Raw genomic sequence first — 16,974 nt, forward strand, 5'->3', positions numbered from 1 at the left:
ACAGTGGAACATATTTGGGAAGCATAAGATATCAGAGATAATTATATATTAAAATGGCATTAATAATAACTTGTAGTGGAGATTTTGGGGAAAATATTATAGACCACAGGCTGGGACTATGTTTTTTTCCCTCTCTTAACACTGGAAAAAAAATTGTATCAAAATAACAATGTGTTTCCAAGCAAAATTGATCATACTCATTCATTTCCTATATCTTACACATAACACATGCATCCATCCACCTCATTTACTGATCAGCAGATCTGTGGTGGCCCAGATTTTAGGCTACTGTTTTAAATGTCAGATCAACCTGTAATTAGGTTTGCCTTATTGCTGATTGATTGTTGCAAAGAAGGCTGGTCTGGCTGCCACCATAAGAGAATCTCTTGCATCCTCCAGGGCAGACATGTCAAACTCACGATGTCATGTGACGTTGCCCAACGTATCGGGACAGTTTTGCCATTGCTGGCAATGGGGTGGGCGCAGCTTCTGCATGACATGTCCGGCCTGTGGGCCAACAGTTTGACACCCCTGCTCCAGGGCCATGGCTTCACAAGTGCCCAGTTGTGAAACCCTTTTTCTTCCTGGACCTCACTACAAAGTTGGCAGTGAAGTTCCTCATAATTATGGGGAACTTCAATCTGCCATCCCTGGACGTGGTCTTGGGCGTAGCTCAGGATTTCATAAATACCATTATTTCCATGGGCCAGTCATCTAGGTCATCTAGGGCCCAGCTAGGAATAGTGGTCATGATGTTTTAGTGTTCTTGTCGGAACAGTACATAGTTGATCTGGAATTGGTGGGCTTATCTTTTGTCCCCCTTTCATAGTCAGATCACAGTCTGTGGTTATGTACTCTGTACTCCTTGGCAGAGAGGCAGGACTTAGTAGGTTCTCCAGAGACTAGTGGGCCATGATGGGTTTCAGAAGGGATTGGGCATTGTAACTGCAGATATGCATTGTCTTACCAAGCTCCTAGTCACTACTTGGAGTATAAAAAGTATTGAGGGTTTGGATAGGATTGTGCCCATGTGACCTCTCCTAAACCATAACCCCTTCATTCCCTCATAATACATGGAGGAATTGAATGAGATGAAACGGATGGCAAGACGTCTAGAGTGGCATTGGGAGAAGACAAATAACAAACTTGACCACATACAGGTAAGAGCTGCTATTAAAGCCTACCTTGTGGCAATCTGGGCAGTGAAGCATAAATACATCTCTGCACTCCATCTGTAGATAGTTGCCCAGTGACACACTTTAAGGTGAGCTGCCTTCTTCTGGGGAAAGGGGATACAGAGGTCAAACAGATTGTGTGTGAGGAATTTGCTGATTTTTAGAAGACAAAGTCACTTGGATTCATTCCCAGTAAGATGTCATGCTCCAATGGTGGTACCTGGGGAAAGTTCATGTCCAGCTATCTGGGAACAGTTTGACACTGTGGCTCTTGAGGAGGTGGACCTATGGAATATGAGTGCAAGCAGCTGTGTAATAGATGTTTTTGATCCATGCTCCTCCTGGCTTGTAAAAGCTTCCTGGGAGGCGATATGTGGGTTGGTTCTGGTGGTTATTAATGGTTACCTGTGGGAGGGGTGGTGACTTAGCCTTTTAAGGAGGTTGTACTCCACCCTCTTCTTAAGAGGCTATGCCTATATTCCATCCTATTGGATAATTTTCGTCCTATGTCCAACTTCCTTTTCTGGGGAAGGTGGTTGAGAAGGTGGTTGCATTGCAGCTCCAAAGGTTCCTGGATAAAATGGATTATCCAGTTAGGATTCAAGTCTAGATATAGAACAGAAATGGCATTGGTCACACTTTTTTATGGATTCTGGCAGGGGTGAGATGGGACAGTGCATTCAACCTCTCTCTACTTGATCTCTCAGTGGCATTTGATATCATCGACCATGGTATACTTCTGGAGCAGCTTTGGGGGTTGGGAGTGTGGGGTTGTAAGTTGTCCTTTGTTCAGTTGTTTCCTTTGCAGTTGCTCTCAGTTGGTGTTGATAGGAAACAAGAGGTTCAGCTCTCATCCTCTGCTTTGCGAGGTTCCGCAGGGCTCAGTGCTGTCTCCACCTCTGTTTAACATCTGCAGGAAGTTGTTGGGTGAGATCATCTACCACCATGGGCTGTGTTATTATCAGTATGCCGATGGCACAGACATATAGTATGTCTCAGCCCATTGTGAGTTAAGTGATGCTGTGATCTCCCTCTTGCAGTGTCCAGAGGCTGTTAAAGGTAGAACTGGTAGTAATGGGCTGAAATTGAACCCTGGCGTGATGGAATGGCTTAGCATTTGGGGTTCATCGATCCAAGAAGAACTGCCATCTTGATCTTGGATTTAGAGTTGCTCTTCCCAGCCTGACCTGATGTGTAATCAAACTTCTGCTGAAAGTGCAGGTGGCAGTCTTAGCCAGGTGGGCCTTTGTGCAACTGGGGTTGTATGTCAGCTACACTCTTTCCTAGACCAACAATCCCTGCTCACAGTTACCCATGCCCTAATCATCTGTCTTTACTACTGCAAAACACTCTACAATGGGGCTGCCCTTGGAAAGTATCCAGAAGCATCAGTTGGTTCAAAATACAGTGGTCTGCATGGTTTTGTGCAAGCCTAGATTTACACATATGTTACCTCTTGCAGGAGCTGCATTTGCTGCTGATTTGCTTTTGAGTACAAGGTGCTCATTGTCCCCTTCAAAGTCCTACATGGTTTGGGACAATTGAAGGACAATCTTTTTTCACAGTCATATCGCCTGACCCACCAGAGCAGGGAGGCAAGGAATGTTGCAGGTCCCCTCCTGAGGAGGTCCATTTATTGGGAGCAAAAAGAAGGGCCTTCTCGGTAGTGGCTCTCTCACCTCTACAGAGATAAGATTGTCCCCCACTTTGACTCTTTTTAACAATTCCTTAAATACCTGGTTTTGCCAACAGACCTGGGGACCCTGAATGATATCAAGCCAATCCAGTGGCTGGTTTGATTGTTTCCCCAGGAAGTTAGGGGTTATTGGTTTTTACAATGCACTGATTTACAGCAGAAATTCTGTTCCCAATTGTCATAAATCAAGGAGTACCTGTACCAGCAATATGTCTAAGTCTGAAATTAGGTAAAATTCACCACCTAAAAGAGATAGAGAGAATCTCAAACATGATTAGAATGGAAGGCAAAATTTTTGAATAGGTTGAAACCATATGGGAATCAGATATGTAAGCCACTTTACTCTGATTTTACAGTTATCTAACTGACATAGAGTACCACTGATTTTGAATTCAGCCCAAACTAGAGAAACGTCTATGAAAATATTTCATAGATTGTATTTATCATCAGGGAAATTTAACATGATAAATTATGTTATCAGTTGCATACATTTGAAACAATGTAAAGAAAAAGTACATATGAACATAGGTGGTGATATGGTAAATTTGTTTAATTATTTTAGGTTAACCTTGTTAAAATATAAATTGGATAAATCACAACTCAGAATTATACATACCAATGTGGCCTTATTAGCATTTTTTGGGGGGGTTGTTTGGTGTGGATGCATCTGGTAGTAAAAGGAAAGTCCGATGCTGTAAAGATTTATTCTCCATAGGAACCTGGAATGTAAGATCCATGAATCAAGGCAAGCTGGACATGGTCAAACGAGAGATGACAAGACTGAACATCAACATCTTAGGAATCAGTGAACTAAAATGGACAGGAATGGGTGAATTTAATTCACCATCAGGTATGCTACAGTGGGCAAGAATCCCTCAGGAGAAATGGAGTAGCCTTCATAGTCAATAAAAGGGTAAGAAAAGCAATACTGGGATAAGGTAAAGGTTACCCCGCACATGTGTGCTAGTCGTTTCCAATTCTAGGGGCTGGTGCTCATCTCCGTTTCAAAGCCGAAGAGCCAGCGCTTGTCTGAGGATGACTCCATGGTCATGTGGCCGGCATGACTAGATGCCAAAGGCGCACGGAACGCTGTTACCTTCCCACCGTAGTGATCTCTATTTTTCTACTTGCATTTTTACGTGCTTTTGAACTGCTAGGTTGGCAGAAGCTGGGACAAGTAACAGGCTCTCAACCTGTTATGCGGCACTCAGGATTCGACCCGCTAAACTGCCGACCATCTGATCGACAAGCTCAGCGTCCTAATCCACTGAGCCACCGTGTCCGCAAAATGACAGAATGATCTCAGTGTGAATCCAAGGCAAACCATTCAATATCACAGTAGTTTGATTGGTTCAAAATTGGGAAAGGAGTCCGGCAAGGGTATATACTGTCGCCCTGCTTATTTAACTTATATGCAAAGCACATCATGAATCAAAAGTTGGAATTAAGATTGCCGGGAGAAATATCAACAACCTAAGATATGCAGATGATACCACTCTAATGACAGAAAGTGAAGAAGAACTAAAGAGCTTCTTGATGCGGGTGAAGAAGCAGAGTGCAAAAGTTGGCTTGAAACTCAACATTAAGAAAACCAAGATCATGGCATCCGGCCCTCTCAATTACTGGCAAATAGAGGGGGAAGAAATGGAGGTAGTGACAGATTTTATTTTCCTGGACTCCAAGATCACCGCAGATGGGGACTGCAGCCAAGAAATTAACAGACGCTTTCTCCTGGGGAGGAAAGCCATGGTAAATCTAGACAGCATACTAAAAAGCAAAGACATTACTCTGCCAACAAAAGTGCATATAGTCAAGGCCATGGTTTTCCTAGTTGCATTGTATGGCTGTGAAAGTTGGACCATAAGAAAGGCTGAGTGCCAAAGAATTGAGGCCTTTGAACTATGGTGCTGGAGAAGACTCCTGCAAATCCCTTGGACTGCCAGGCGTTCAAACTGATCAGTCCTAGAGGAGATCAACCCTGACTGCTCTTTAGAAGGCCAAATCCTGAAGTTGAAACTCAAATACTGTACTTTGGCCACCTAATGAGAAGGAAGGACTCACTGGAGAAGAGCCTAATGCTGGGAAAGATCGAGGGCAATAGAAGAAAGGGAGAAGAAGAGAGTGAGGTGGCTGGATGGAGTCACTGAAGCAGTATGTGTCAGATTAAATGGACTCCAGAAGATGGTAGAGGACAGGAAGGCCTGGAGGAATGTTGTCCATGAGGTCGCGATGGGTCGGACACGACTTTGCAACTAACAACAACGCTTTGATGAGACATATCACTATGAGCATAAAGAATTGATTGGGTTGGGGAGGTGCTGATTTTTAGCCAGAAACTGGGGGAAAACAGAAAAGGATATCTATCTGTTGGTATCATAATGCAGATGCTGATTTTTATTCTACCTGCTTCAAGCATCGATTACAATAGGTACAACAAAAGCATGTTAAATGTTTACTACTCAGTTCTTGGTTCCTAAAAATTTAATTGAAGCAACATGCATTTTACTTTTATGTTATCTTCATTGTACTGTAAATAAAATTAAATACTGTATGTATGTGTGTGTGTGTGTGTGTGTGTGTGTGTGTGTGTATATATATATATGTATATGTATATGTATATGTATATGTATGTATGTATATAATTATATTATTGATACCGTGCTTATTACTGTCATTGATATTCATATATTAATTCAATTATAACAGTTATCTTTAGTTTTAAAAGAATGTGTGATACTTAATTTTGAACTACAGATTTCAGCATAGGAAAGGGAGAAAAAGCAAGAGATAGAATAATATGGAAGTCTATTTTATTAGAACAATAAAGTTGTAAAAGTTGTACCAAATATTATTTTGGTTAAATATTAGGTAAAATCTTTTAGCACTGTGGACTATAAAAAAAGAAAGGCAGAGAAGGATGCTGTTATCTTCCCTCCCTCCTCAGAAATCCATTCTGAGGGGACAGGCTGGAGAGGAGGGACAAGGTTTATTTAAAAAGTCAACTCCTGCACAAAATTGAAGTCCCAGATCTTGGCTTTTCCTGTCAGGGTCCAGTGATTCTGTAAATAACAGATACGTAAATAACTTAAGCAGATCACAAATCCAAGCTTAGATTTGTGTGGCTGCAACAAATGAAGTTGGTAAAGAATCAAAGGATGCATAAATTTTATTTGCTGCTCCCCAAGGTATACTATATCAGTGATAACCTTCTCAGTGCAGAATGGGACCTTTATTTTTTTATTTTTTTATTTATTTTAATTCCATTTATATCTTGCCCTTCTCCGAAGACTCAGGGCGGCTTACAAGCTTAGCAGTAGCCTTCATTCTATGTATATGCCTGCTTATTAGGGCTTTCACACAAACCCCAAGCGGCATTAATACAAAGTCAGCTTATTGCCCCCAACAATCTGGGTCCTCATTTTACCTACCTGGGAAGGATGGAAGGCTGAGTCAACCTTTAGCCTGGTGGGATGCGAACCTGCACTAATTGCAGGCAGCTGGTGTTACTTAAGGAGGCATTAGCCCACTGCTCCACCAAGGCTCCTACCCTTGGCCACACCTCCTTTGCTCAAGCCTACCACCTCCACCCATTTGCCTGCAGTGTTCCTCCTCCGCTAAGCCATCCCACCCATTCTCCCTGGCCAGTGGGCCCCTGGCCCTCTGCCTCACGCCCTTCAGCCTGGCCTATTCTCTGAGGCCCCCATTTGTCCTGGGCTTTTGGCCACATGGGACAGTTAGCGCCAGTCAATCAGATGGGTGAGTGGCAGCAGGCCTGTTGCTCTCACGGGGGCAGCATGTGATAGACAATGCAGGGGCTGTATTGTGAGGCAGCAGGCGAATGGCAGGGCCAGCACTATTTTTCTGATTGTGGGGAGGGGGAGAAGCCTGGCGTGGGGCAGGAAGACCGGGGGGGGGAGCCTGGCATGGGGTAGCAGGCCAACTCCCCAGTGTGAGGCCAGAATCTAGGAACAGAGGCTACAGAGGGGAGGGTGGAGGGAAAAAAAAAAGCCAGTGCGCTCTAGGCCTTTTTTTTTAAAGCTGCCAGAGGCTCAGGGCAGAGAGGGCAACAGGCAGGCAACAGTGGGTGGGGGCTTCCCATTTTGACTCCTCCTGCCTGTCGTTGCCTCTGTGCCTGGACTCCAGCCTGATAGGCCTCTGCGTGGCTCTCAGCTCACCTCTCCCTTCCCCTTTTCCCCTTCGTTCATCCAGTCTGGTTTCAGCCCCTCTTTCTCCTAGCCAATGTCTTGGTCCTTGGTCCCATGTAGGACCCATACAATGTGGGGGGCTTCACTGGGAGAAACACATCTAAATGATTTTTGCTTTCTCCACCAAGTTTGCTCCCCTCCCAATGATCGAGGTGGGTTTGCAGGTGTGTGTGTCTGTGTGTGTGTCTGTGTGTTTATGCGTGCATGAGCTATGACTATGGCAGAAGAATCTCCATACTCTAGTCACATACACACACACACGTAATGCTATGTAAACATTGCATTGGTTTAACACACTTAGGCACATACAATATGTCCCCCCCATTTTCATTCTTTGTCTGGAATGCAACTGGCCACAACACCCATTGGCGCTGGCTTCTCCACCCTCTCCAAACTTTTTTCCCAGTGTTTCTCAATCTTGGGAAGTGAGGGAGGGAGGGAGGGAGGGAAGGAAGGAAGGAAGGAAGGAAGGAAGGAAGGAAGGAAGGAAGGAAGGAAGGAAGGAAGATAGATTATGACGTACTTGAAAGGAGATCAGGAGTTGGAGAGTTTTGTCTGGCAAGAACAAAAAGTGCTTGTTCACAGGGAATGTGTAAGGCTTGTAACAATTCTGGGTGATTAAACGCTGATAAAAGTAACAAAAGACTGGCTTCCGGTTTGTCATGCAGCTGCTATGGACAGCTGGGAGATTTGCTCTCTCTTCCCCCGTCTAGTTTCGCATCGCTGGGGGGCTCTGAAGAGGGCCGAAAGTCACCCCAAAGAGGCGACCAGCAAGTAGGGGCGCTTGCTGGATCGCGGGAGAGCCACAACTTTCCCATTAGACCTGGCAATCCCTCCAAACTGGCTAATGAACGGATCGGCCATTATGGCTCATCCCTAGCCTAAGTCACATTTTTCACCAGGCAACTCTTAAAGCAGCGCAGAAGAGACTGGGTGAGATCTACCTCTTTTACACCCTAATTACTTTCTGTACCTCCTTAAGCTGCTAAGCATTTTCCCCACTGCGGTGAGGGAAGGGAGATTTTTGCCCTCCCTCCAGAAAGAGCGGCGACTAAATACCCAGGGGCGTTTTAAACGTTGAAAAAGTAACTGAATCCCAATTGGAACTTTATTTCTCAAAGCATGTGGATTGAAAGATTTTTTAATTTCCTATTTTTCATTGTCTACTTCTGTTGGAAATCTGGATTCTTTCTTATGAAAAAAACCCTGAAAAGATTAAGACAACTTTGGGACTCAAAGGGAAACTTTAAAAGGGGCCTGGCTGACTGCCCAGGAAAATAGATAAGATACATAACCTTGAGAACTTTGAAACAACAGGTGTGAAAGGCTTTGTGTTCCCTACCTAGGAAAAAAACATTCTCTCTTTTGGATTTTCTAAGTGTAAAGCCTTTAGCTTAAAATACCAATATGGAAGAAGACCAGGAACAAAATTTATTCATGGGTGAAGATCAACAAACTCTCGCTGTGTTAAAAACACTAATCCAAATTCTTACCACAACCAATGAAATACTAAGCCCAAACTTTGACCACAACTAAAGAATCATCTATACAAAATACAATAGAAAAAAAATGAAACATTCAAGTATGATGACAGAAGAATCTACTATTAAACAAATATTGATATTTGAAAATCCAGAAAAGACATTGACAACTTGGAAAAAGGAAAAGGTTTTTTATACAACTCAGAAGAAACTAGAGGATCTAGAAAAAGAACAGTTGGATGAGAAGATAAACAATTCAGAACAACTACATCGATATGGAAGAATAAAGAGATGACCCACTAGACCTACAAGTCCTCTCCAAAAAATGGCGATTGGATGGTTTTGCCAGTATCAATTAATATACATGATATTTCAAGGAGATTGGTTCAATGACACAAAACCAAGGACATGGAAGATGATTTGGCAAAGGAAAAAAGCCAGAATAAGACTCAAGAAGAATGGAGTTTCGACCATCTTATTGAAATCTGAAACAGAATGTACTTAAATAGATAAAATGTGTATGTTGAACACAAGACATGAACTGAGATAAAGAAAAAATTTTGGTCATTAAAATTTAGCGGTAAAAATATTAATAGCTAATTTGAATATTGATTTGTACATAAAGGTCATGTAAAGGTGAATAATATAGAAAAGCTAAAACCTATTGTTGAAAGTAATAGGTCTATATGGAATGTTAAAAATGAAAATTATCAGTTTAAGCAAGAGATAGCAGATACAAAGAGAGGAGGTATTAAATATTGAAATAAAAAGAAATTTTGATTACTACTTAAAACAACTGAAAATTAGCAAAAAGGAAGGATAGTATATTGTATTCTTAATGTGTTGGCATAGAGGGTGAGAAGTTAAGTAAACGGGATGTGTATTTTGAATATCAGATTTTGTGAGGAATGGTGATGAATTGGGAGTATATTAAAAATCTTGGGAATGATAAATATCAAACGTTAAATCTAAATGTTAGTGGAAATTAAAATTGAAAAATCTATTAGGTCATTGATTGTCTAAAAGATTGTATGTTAAAACAATTAGAATATGTGTAAACTAAAAACTATGGATATATGTAAACAAGTTATTTTCTATGTGATTGATAGGATGAAACTTGTCTTTAAATCTACAAATAGACAGTATATATGAAGGGAAAAAAGAGAGGAAATGTTTATGGTAGCAATTTGAAATCTGTACTAATGATATCTGTATGTAATTGAATTACTACTACCCAGCCACCACGTTGCTTTTCAAATATGTGAATGTAATATTAGAAAATCAATAAAATCTGTAAAAAAAAGTAACAAAAGACTTAGGCATCTTGGAAGCTCAGCTAAAAGTTAGTAATAGAGATGGCCTGGAGCAAATAGAATGTGTATTAGATAACTCCTGAAGCATTCATAAACCAAGGCTTAGGAATAGGGACAGCTACAGATCAATAGAACCATTATTAGATCATTATTGAAATGTTTATTAGATGATATTTCTTACATATATTGCCTTATCCTGCCTTTTGCTTTTGTGAAAATGCAAAAAGCTTTCTTAATTCTGTGGTTTGAGGTTTGTTGGCGTTCTGGCCAGGATCCCTTTTCTTGGAGGGCTTCACTAAAAGAAAAGAAAACCTGCACCTTGTGTCTAGTGTTCTTCATTGGCCTCAGCACCAGGCTCAGATTGCAAGAAGCTCCCATCTTAGCTTCTCTTGTCTCTCCCGTTCTTTTCCTCTCCAATGTTTATGCTTGCCTCTATGTTTTCCCTCCTCACCACCCCTCTTGCAGCCTTTTGTGATTTTTTTCCTTTTTTCCAACCTCTTTTATTTTCCTTTTGAACAGAGCCTACATGTCAAGATTCAGCTGCTGCCCAAGGTCCCACCCAGCACCCTAGAGATCCCTGCCGCAAGACATCACATCCAGGCCTTTAGCTATCCTTCCTTCCTCCCTCCCTCCCTCCCTCCCTCCCTCCCTCCCTCCCTTCCCAAAAATGAGAAACACTGGAAAAATGTTTGGAGAGGGTGGAGAAGCCAGCCCCGATGGGTGTTGTGGCCAGTTGCATTCCCAACAAAGAATGGAAATTGGACAGGGGAACATGTTGTGTGTGCCTAATTGTGTTAAACCAGTGCAATGTTTACATAACATTTCCTCTGTGTGTGTATGTGAATAGAGTATGGAGATTCTTCCGCTCCAACCCCCAGTCACAGAATGTGTTACAGCTCTCATGCATGCACACACACACACACACACACACACACACACACACACACACACCTGCAAACCCGCCTCCTGTTTGCTTCCTCAAGGTGGAAGGTGCAAGGTGATCGATCATTGGGAGGGGAGGGGGGAGCAAACTTGGTGGAGAAAGGAAAAATCATTTAGATGTGTTTCTCCCAGTGAAGCCCCACACGTTGTAGGGGTCTACAGGGGACCAAGGACCAGACATTGGCTAGGAGGAAGGGGGACTGAAACCAGGCTGGATGAACAGAGGGGAAAAGGGGAAGGGAGAGGTGAGCTGAGAGCCATGCAGAGGCTCGTCAGGCTAGAGTCCAGGCGCAGAGGCAACGACAGGCAGGAGGGGTCAAAATGGGAAGCCCTTGCCCACTGCTGCCTGCCTGTTGCCCTCTCTGCCCTGAGCCTCTGGCAGCTTTAAAAAAAAAGCCTGGAGCACACCGACTTCTTTTTTCTCTTTCATCCTCCCCTCTCTGCTCCTGTGCCTCATGCCAGACTTCCCCCCATCCTTCCTGCCCCACGCTAGGCTTCTCCCCACCACACAATCAGAGAAGCTGCACCCACAACACAGCCCCTGCACACTGCCTGTCACCCATCTGATTGGCTAACCGCCCTGTGCGGCCAAAAGCCCAGGACAAAGGAGGCCTCGGCAAATGGGTCAAGCTGAAGGGTGTGAGGCAGAGGGCCAGGGACCCATTGGCCAGGGAGAATGGGCAGGGGTGGCCCAGCCAAGGAGGAACGCTGCAGGTAAATGGTCAGAGCCGGTACACTTGAGGTGAAAGAAGTGTGGCCAAGGGTAGGAGTCGAAGTACCCTAGACCCTTCTCAGTGAAACAGGTATTGCAGTTTGACTCTCCTACACTTAGAATCCAAAATATATCAAACTTCTCTTGTTCTCCAGGTGAAATTGTAGAAGGAGGTGTCTAGAGAGATTCTAAGTCATCCAGGTCATGGCTGTCTTTTTTCAAAAGGCAATTGAGCTATATATTTTTTCTTTGAGGTGTGAAAAGCAGGATCAGTTTATAGTGGGTAGACACTGCAGGCAAAAGACCTCACTGAACTGCTGCCTAATTAGTAAATTTCAAATTCAGTAAGATCCTCCTGGCAGCAAGGACCAGTTGCATGTTTGTAAGAAACCTTGAACTGGTTCAGCTATATTTTTAGAAGTTACGATGCTTACATTTTCTGCAGAAATTTTGAAGCATCAGGAATAGAGGGGAGAAAGGAAGACTGTAACACTAACTCTAACTAAAATCCTGGGTGATGGTCTGAACAAGTGATATGCAAATATAAGTATGAATACACAAACAAAACCATAGGCAAAAGTTCAGACAGTTGGGCCTATTTTCTTTGTACTCATTATTTGAAATCCAAATATGTAAATGTGGGTTCAAATATATTTGAAAATATAGACATGAATATTTCCAATTTTAGTTCAATATGGGATGATAATAAAAAAACTTTTATTTTCTACAGGGTTAATTCACAGTATAAATCAATTGAGACCAAATTTGTGATAAAAAATGCTTAAAACTTTTAATACAATTGTTCTCTTTTAAAATTAAAATCAAAATACAACTGCAGATGTCATAATACATATACATGTATGGTTTTTAATTTAAACAGTATCCAATTGTCTTTAAATTCATTAGATAGCATAAGATTAGATAAATTATTTCTTTCTGTAATTATTCTCTACTATGTTTATCACACTTATTTATTTCTTCTCCCCAGTAGGGGCAAAAAACACAGCATAATTCTGAGAACCCAACTTTCAGTCCGAGTTCATTCCTGCATTGGTAAGTATGCATAGTATGTTTTAAATAGAAAAATGTATGAATCTAGTGGAAATATTCTTAAAGTGGAAATATTTTTAAAAGTAAGAATCTATGCTGTTGGAATAATATTATCTTACATTTGTCATTTGGAAACTACTGAAAACACTATAGCATGCTGCAAAACATTACATAGCAAAATATAATTTATCTGTTTAATGAGTATATACAAGAAAAATAATTATAACAAATCATTTAGAATAAACAATTTCAGAGTTTTATTCAATGCCTAGTAATTTGTGGGCTTTCTGTATCATTCCACAGTTTTTGAACTGTGAATTTTATGTGTACATTGTTTTTAGAATGCATCAAAGTTTCATTTTTTGAATAACACTATCCTTTAGTTTACAGGTAGTCCTCAACTTACAACTAGTCGTGTAGTGACCATTTGAAATTCAGAGGAATCCTCCCAAATGCTACTTAAAACCTGGTTCCAAAGTTCTGATGGCCAGCTCCCTCCCTGGGGTGACATGACCACATTTTGGTTGTTTGCAGCATCTGGTGGTAACATGACCACAATTTATGATATTTTTGCCAAAAACCTGCATTTAGTTTTGATTTTGGGCAGACATGTTCCATACTGAACAATGGGTTTGCTTAATGACTGTGGCATTTTAACAACCACTGCAAAAAAAATAATCATAAAATTGGATTGTGACCTACTTTGCAATCATCATGATTTATCACTGTAATGGGCAGGATCCATTACAGTAGTAAGTTGAGGACTACTTTTTATTTTACCAATCATTTATGGAACTGTTTTCACTATTAGACCTCACCATAGTTTATGAGCATAATACATGTTGAAAGAAATTCCTCCAGGACTTTAAATTCTTAGGACAATAACATTTGTACAATTTTCTTACTTTAGATCCAAATAAGCCTGAATGTACTTTTTTATCATTACTTGTTCAGATGGACTCAACATTTTATTCATGAATTATGAATTGATATTATTTGTAGTGAAAAGAAAACATATTTTTCTTTTTAAAAATATGTATACTTTATAAGTATACATGAATACTTACATTTTTTTTCCTCAGGTCATTTAATCAGAATATTTGTTGTGCCTCATTATATTAGGCATGCTGTTATGATATGGGGAAGCGCAGAACTGTTAAGAGGGAGCAAGCTATTGTATTTTAAAAACAATACTTTTAATCCTATATTATTATTAGCCAGCCAAACTTTTATTAGAGTAGAGGCAATGTTAGAAAGTATTCTGGTTATGTCTGCCATTGGTTTATATACATGCAATTGAAAGAAAGATTTAAACGATATAAAGAATCATGGGTTTAGCTTTGTTAAAAATGAATTAGAAATCCTACTGTGTGGTAGTGATGAACATATTTTTGCTAAAGTTTATAAAATGTTATTGAAGATAAATCTGGAAAATGAACAAATAAAACGTATGATTAGATGAGCAAGAATTTTGGGGTATAATATAATGCTTGTATAATGGGAGAATATGTGGAATAAAGGATTAAAATTTACATTAAACTATAATTTAAAAGAAAATTTCTATAAGATGATGTACCATTGGTATTTAACACCAGATAAGTTTTCAGAAATGTATAAAGGCATTTCAAATGAATGTTGGAAGTGTAAATATAAAGAGGGGACCTTCTAACTCTTAATGTGGACGTGTGATAAAGCAAAAAAATATTTGAGCAGGATTCATGTGTTAACACAGAAAATTCCTAAAGTGGATATAGAAAGAAAACCAGAGAGCTTTCTTTTGGGGCTAATGGACAAAGGCATGGAAAAAAATATGGAACTTTGATGTCATATATGTGGACAGCAGCAAGATTACTCAACGCTCAGAAGTGGAAGACTACATTGATTCCTACAATGGAGGAATGGTTGCAAAAACTGATGCAAAAACTGATTAAAGAAAAGAACATGAATACTTTTATTGCTATGTGGAAACCACTTTTGGACTTTGTGCTTGAGGTGGGAAAAATGAAACTTTAATTTTGGGTTTTATCAATTAGATAGATTGGATATTATCAAAATGGCTAGTTTATGTCATTTTGTAAAAATAAAAAGTTGAGGTCTGATGTTGAAATTCTATTTTACTGCACCAAAGGAAGTCGGAAGTCAATGCCTTTTTTTCTTTTTTTTCCCTTCCCTCACTTTTCTATTCCCCTTTCCCTTTCCTATCTTTCCTGCCCAAAAAAAAATTATAACCAAAAAAGGAAAATATTCTATGTATAATATTGCTGTCAGAAAGAAAACCAAGTAAAATCAAAATGTGGAAGTCAACTAACTCAAGAAGCTTAGGCACTCTGAAAAATATGATTATAAAAGCCCAATCCAATTGAAAAAGAAAAATAAGAAATCCAAGAAGAAACCAGCATGATTAAACAAAGAACTCTCTGATAACCTGAAAGATAAAATGCATAAGTACACAAAATGGAAAGAGGAACACATAACTAAGGCACAATACCAAGTAGCCTGAATTTGCAAAAATGGATCCAGGATGAAGTAAGACTTGCAACAAATGTCAACAATAATAATAACAAAGTTTTTTCAACATAGAAAAAAAGTCAAGGATAATGAGAGGACATGGAAGGAAGGGACAGACAGCAAGGAGAAAGCAGAGCTGCTTATGAAAAAAGATAATATAGCTCAAATTACCAAAAACATAACTATAAAAGACAGATGAGGAATACAAATTAAAATAAGTAAGAAAATGATAGGAAAACACCTGTCTGCTCTGGACAAGCTCAAATCATCAGGATCTGACAGATTACATCCCAGAGTTCTAAAGGCAGATGTGATCTCGAAACTACCAAAATGTGATCTCAGCAGATCTTGGAGAACAGGGAACCACCAGAGGAGTGGAAAAGAGCTGATGTGGTTCCCATCTTCAAAAAGTGGGGGAACAGATGCAGGAAACTACAGACCAATCTGACATTTTTCCTGGGAAAATCCTAGAAAAGGATTTAATCAAGCAGAAGATCTTCAAATACCTATATAACCAGAAACCAACATGGGTCACAAACAGATCATGCCAAACAAATCTTATTTCATTCTTTGACAAAGAGACTAAATTAGTGGACGAATGAAATGCAGTGGACATAATATACTTGGATTTCAGTAAGGCATTTGACAAAGTAGACTCAACCCACTTGGTAAGCTAAAATAATGTGGGATACACAGCATCCCACCAGATGGATTTGTAACTGGCTGACAAACAACACTTAATGTGTAGTCCTTAATGGAACTACATTCTACCTGGAGGGACGTAAGCTCCAAGGTTCCATTTTAGGCCTTGTACTCTTCAACATCGTCTTAAACGATTTAGATTAGGGAACAGAAGGGGCACTCACCAAATTTTTAGAGGACTCTAGCAGGAATAACTAACACCCTAGAAGATAAGCTCAATATCCAGATGAATCTTGACTCACTTGAACATTCGGCCCTATCTAACAAAATAAAATGCAGTGTAGATAAAAGTAGGGTTTTACACTTAGACAAGAAAATCAAATGTACAAGTACAGATTAAGTGAAACTTAATAACAGTAATTGTGAGAGGGATCTTGGAGTCCTAGTGGACAATCACTTAAATATGAGCTGCCTGCAGTTTGTGGCAGCAGCCAAAAAAACAAATGCAGTCCTAGATTGCATTAACAGAGGAATAGAACCTAGATCACATGAAGTATTAGTATTGTTTTACCAATGAAGGAGGATATTTGTAACTCAGGGTTGAAATGAGGGGTCCTCTAGCACTGATGATGTCTGCAAGAAAGCAAGCAAGCTGAGAGAGCACCAAAGGACCCCTCACTGTTTTATAAAGCCTTAGTAAGACCACATATATAATACTGCACCCAGTTTTGGTTACCATATTATAAAAAGATATTGACACTCTGTAAAGAATGCAGACCCCTTCATGGATTACTGCCTTGTCGTGGCGAAGGGGCTTGCGTAATTCAATGAAGCTATGAGCTATGCTGTGCAGGGCCACCCAAGGCAGAAAGGTCATAGCAGAGAGTTCTGACAAAACATGATACACTGGAGAAGGAAATGGCAACCCACTCCAATATCTTTGCCATGAAAACCCTATGGACAGTACCAAAAGGCAAAACGATATGACGCTGGAAGATGAGCCCCTCAGGTCGGAAGGCGTCCAATATACTACTGGGGAAGAGCAGAGGGCTAGTACTAGTAGCGCCAGAAAGAATGGGCCAAAGCCGAAAGGACGCTCAGCTGTGGATGTGTCTGGTGGTGAAAGGAAAGTCCAATGCTATAAAGATTTTTTCTCCATCGGAACCTGGAATGTAAGATCCATGAATCAAGGAAAGCTGGACGTGGTCAAACAAGAGATGACAAGACTGAACATCGACATCTTAGGTATC

General features: G+C 40.4%; 1 protein-coding gene across 2 annotated transcripts in view; it reads left to right on the forward strand.

The window, feature by feature from the left end:
- The window catches only part of FHOD3 (formin homology 2 domain containing 3), a 341,124-nt gene that overhangs the window by 54,213 nt on the left and 269,937 nt on the right, over positions 1-16,974 (forward strand). For both annotated transcript variants that reach the window (XM_083377070.1, XM_083377071.1), the window contains exon 3: positions 12,513-12,577. In XM_083377070.1, the coding sequence (XP_083233196.1) occupies positions 12,513-12,577 (65 nt within the window). The remainder of the gene's footprint in view (positions 1-12,512; positions 12,578-16,974) is intronic.

The sequence above is a fragment of the Vipera ursinii genome, assembly GCF_947247035.1.
Source record: "Vipera ursinii genome assembly, chromosome: Z".
In the NCBI taxonomy this organism is placed as follows: domain Eukaryota; kingdom Metazoa; phylum Chordata; class Lepidosauria; order Squamata; family Viperidae; genus Vipera; species Vipera ursinii.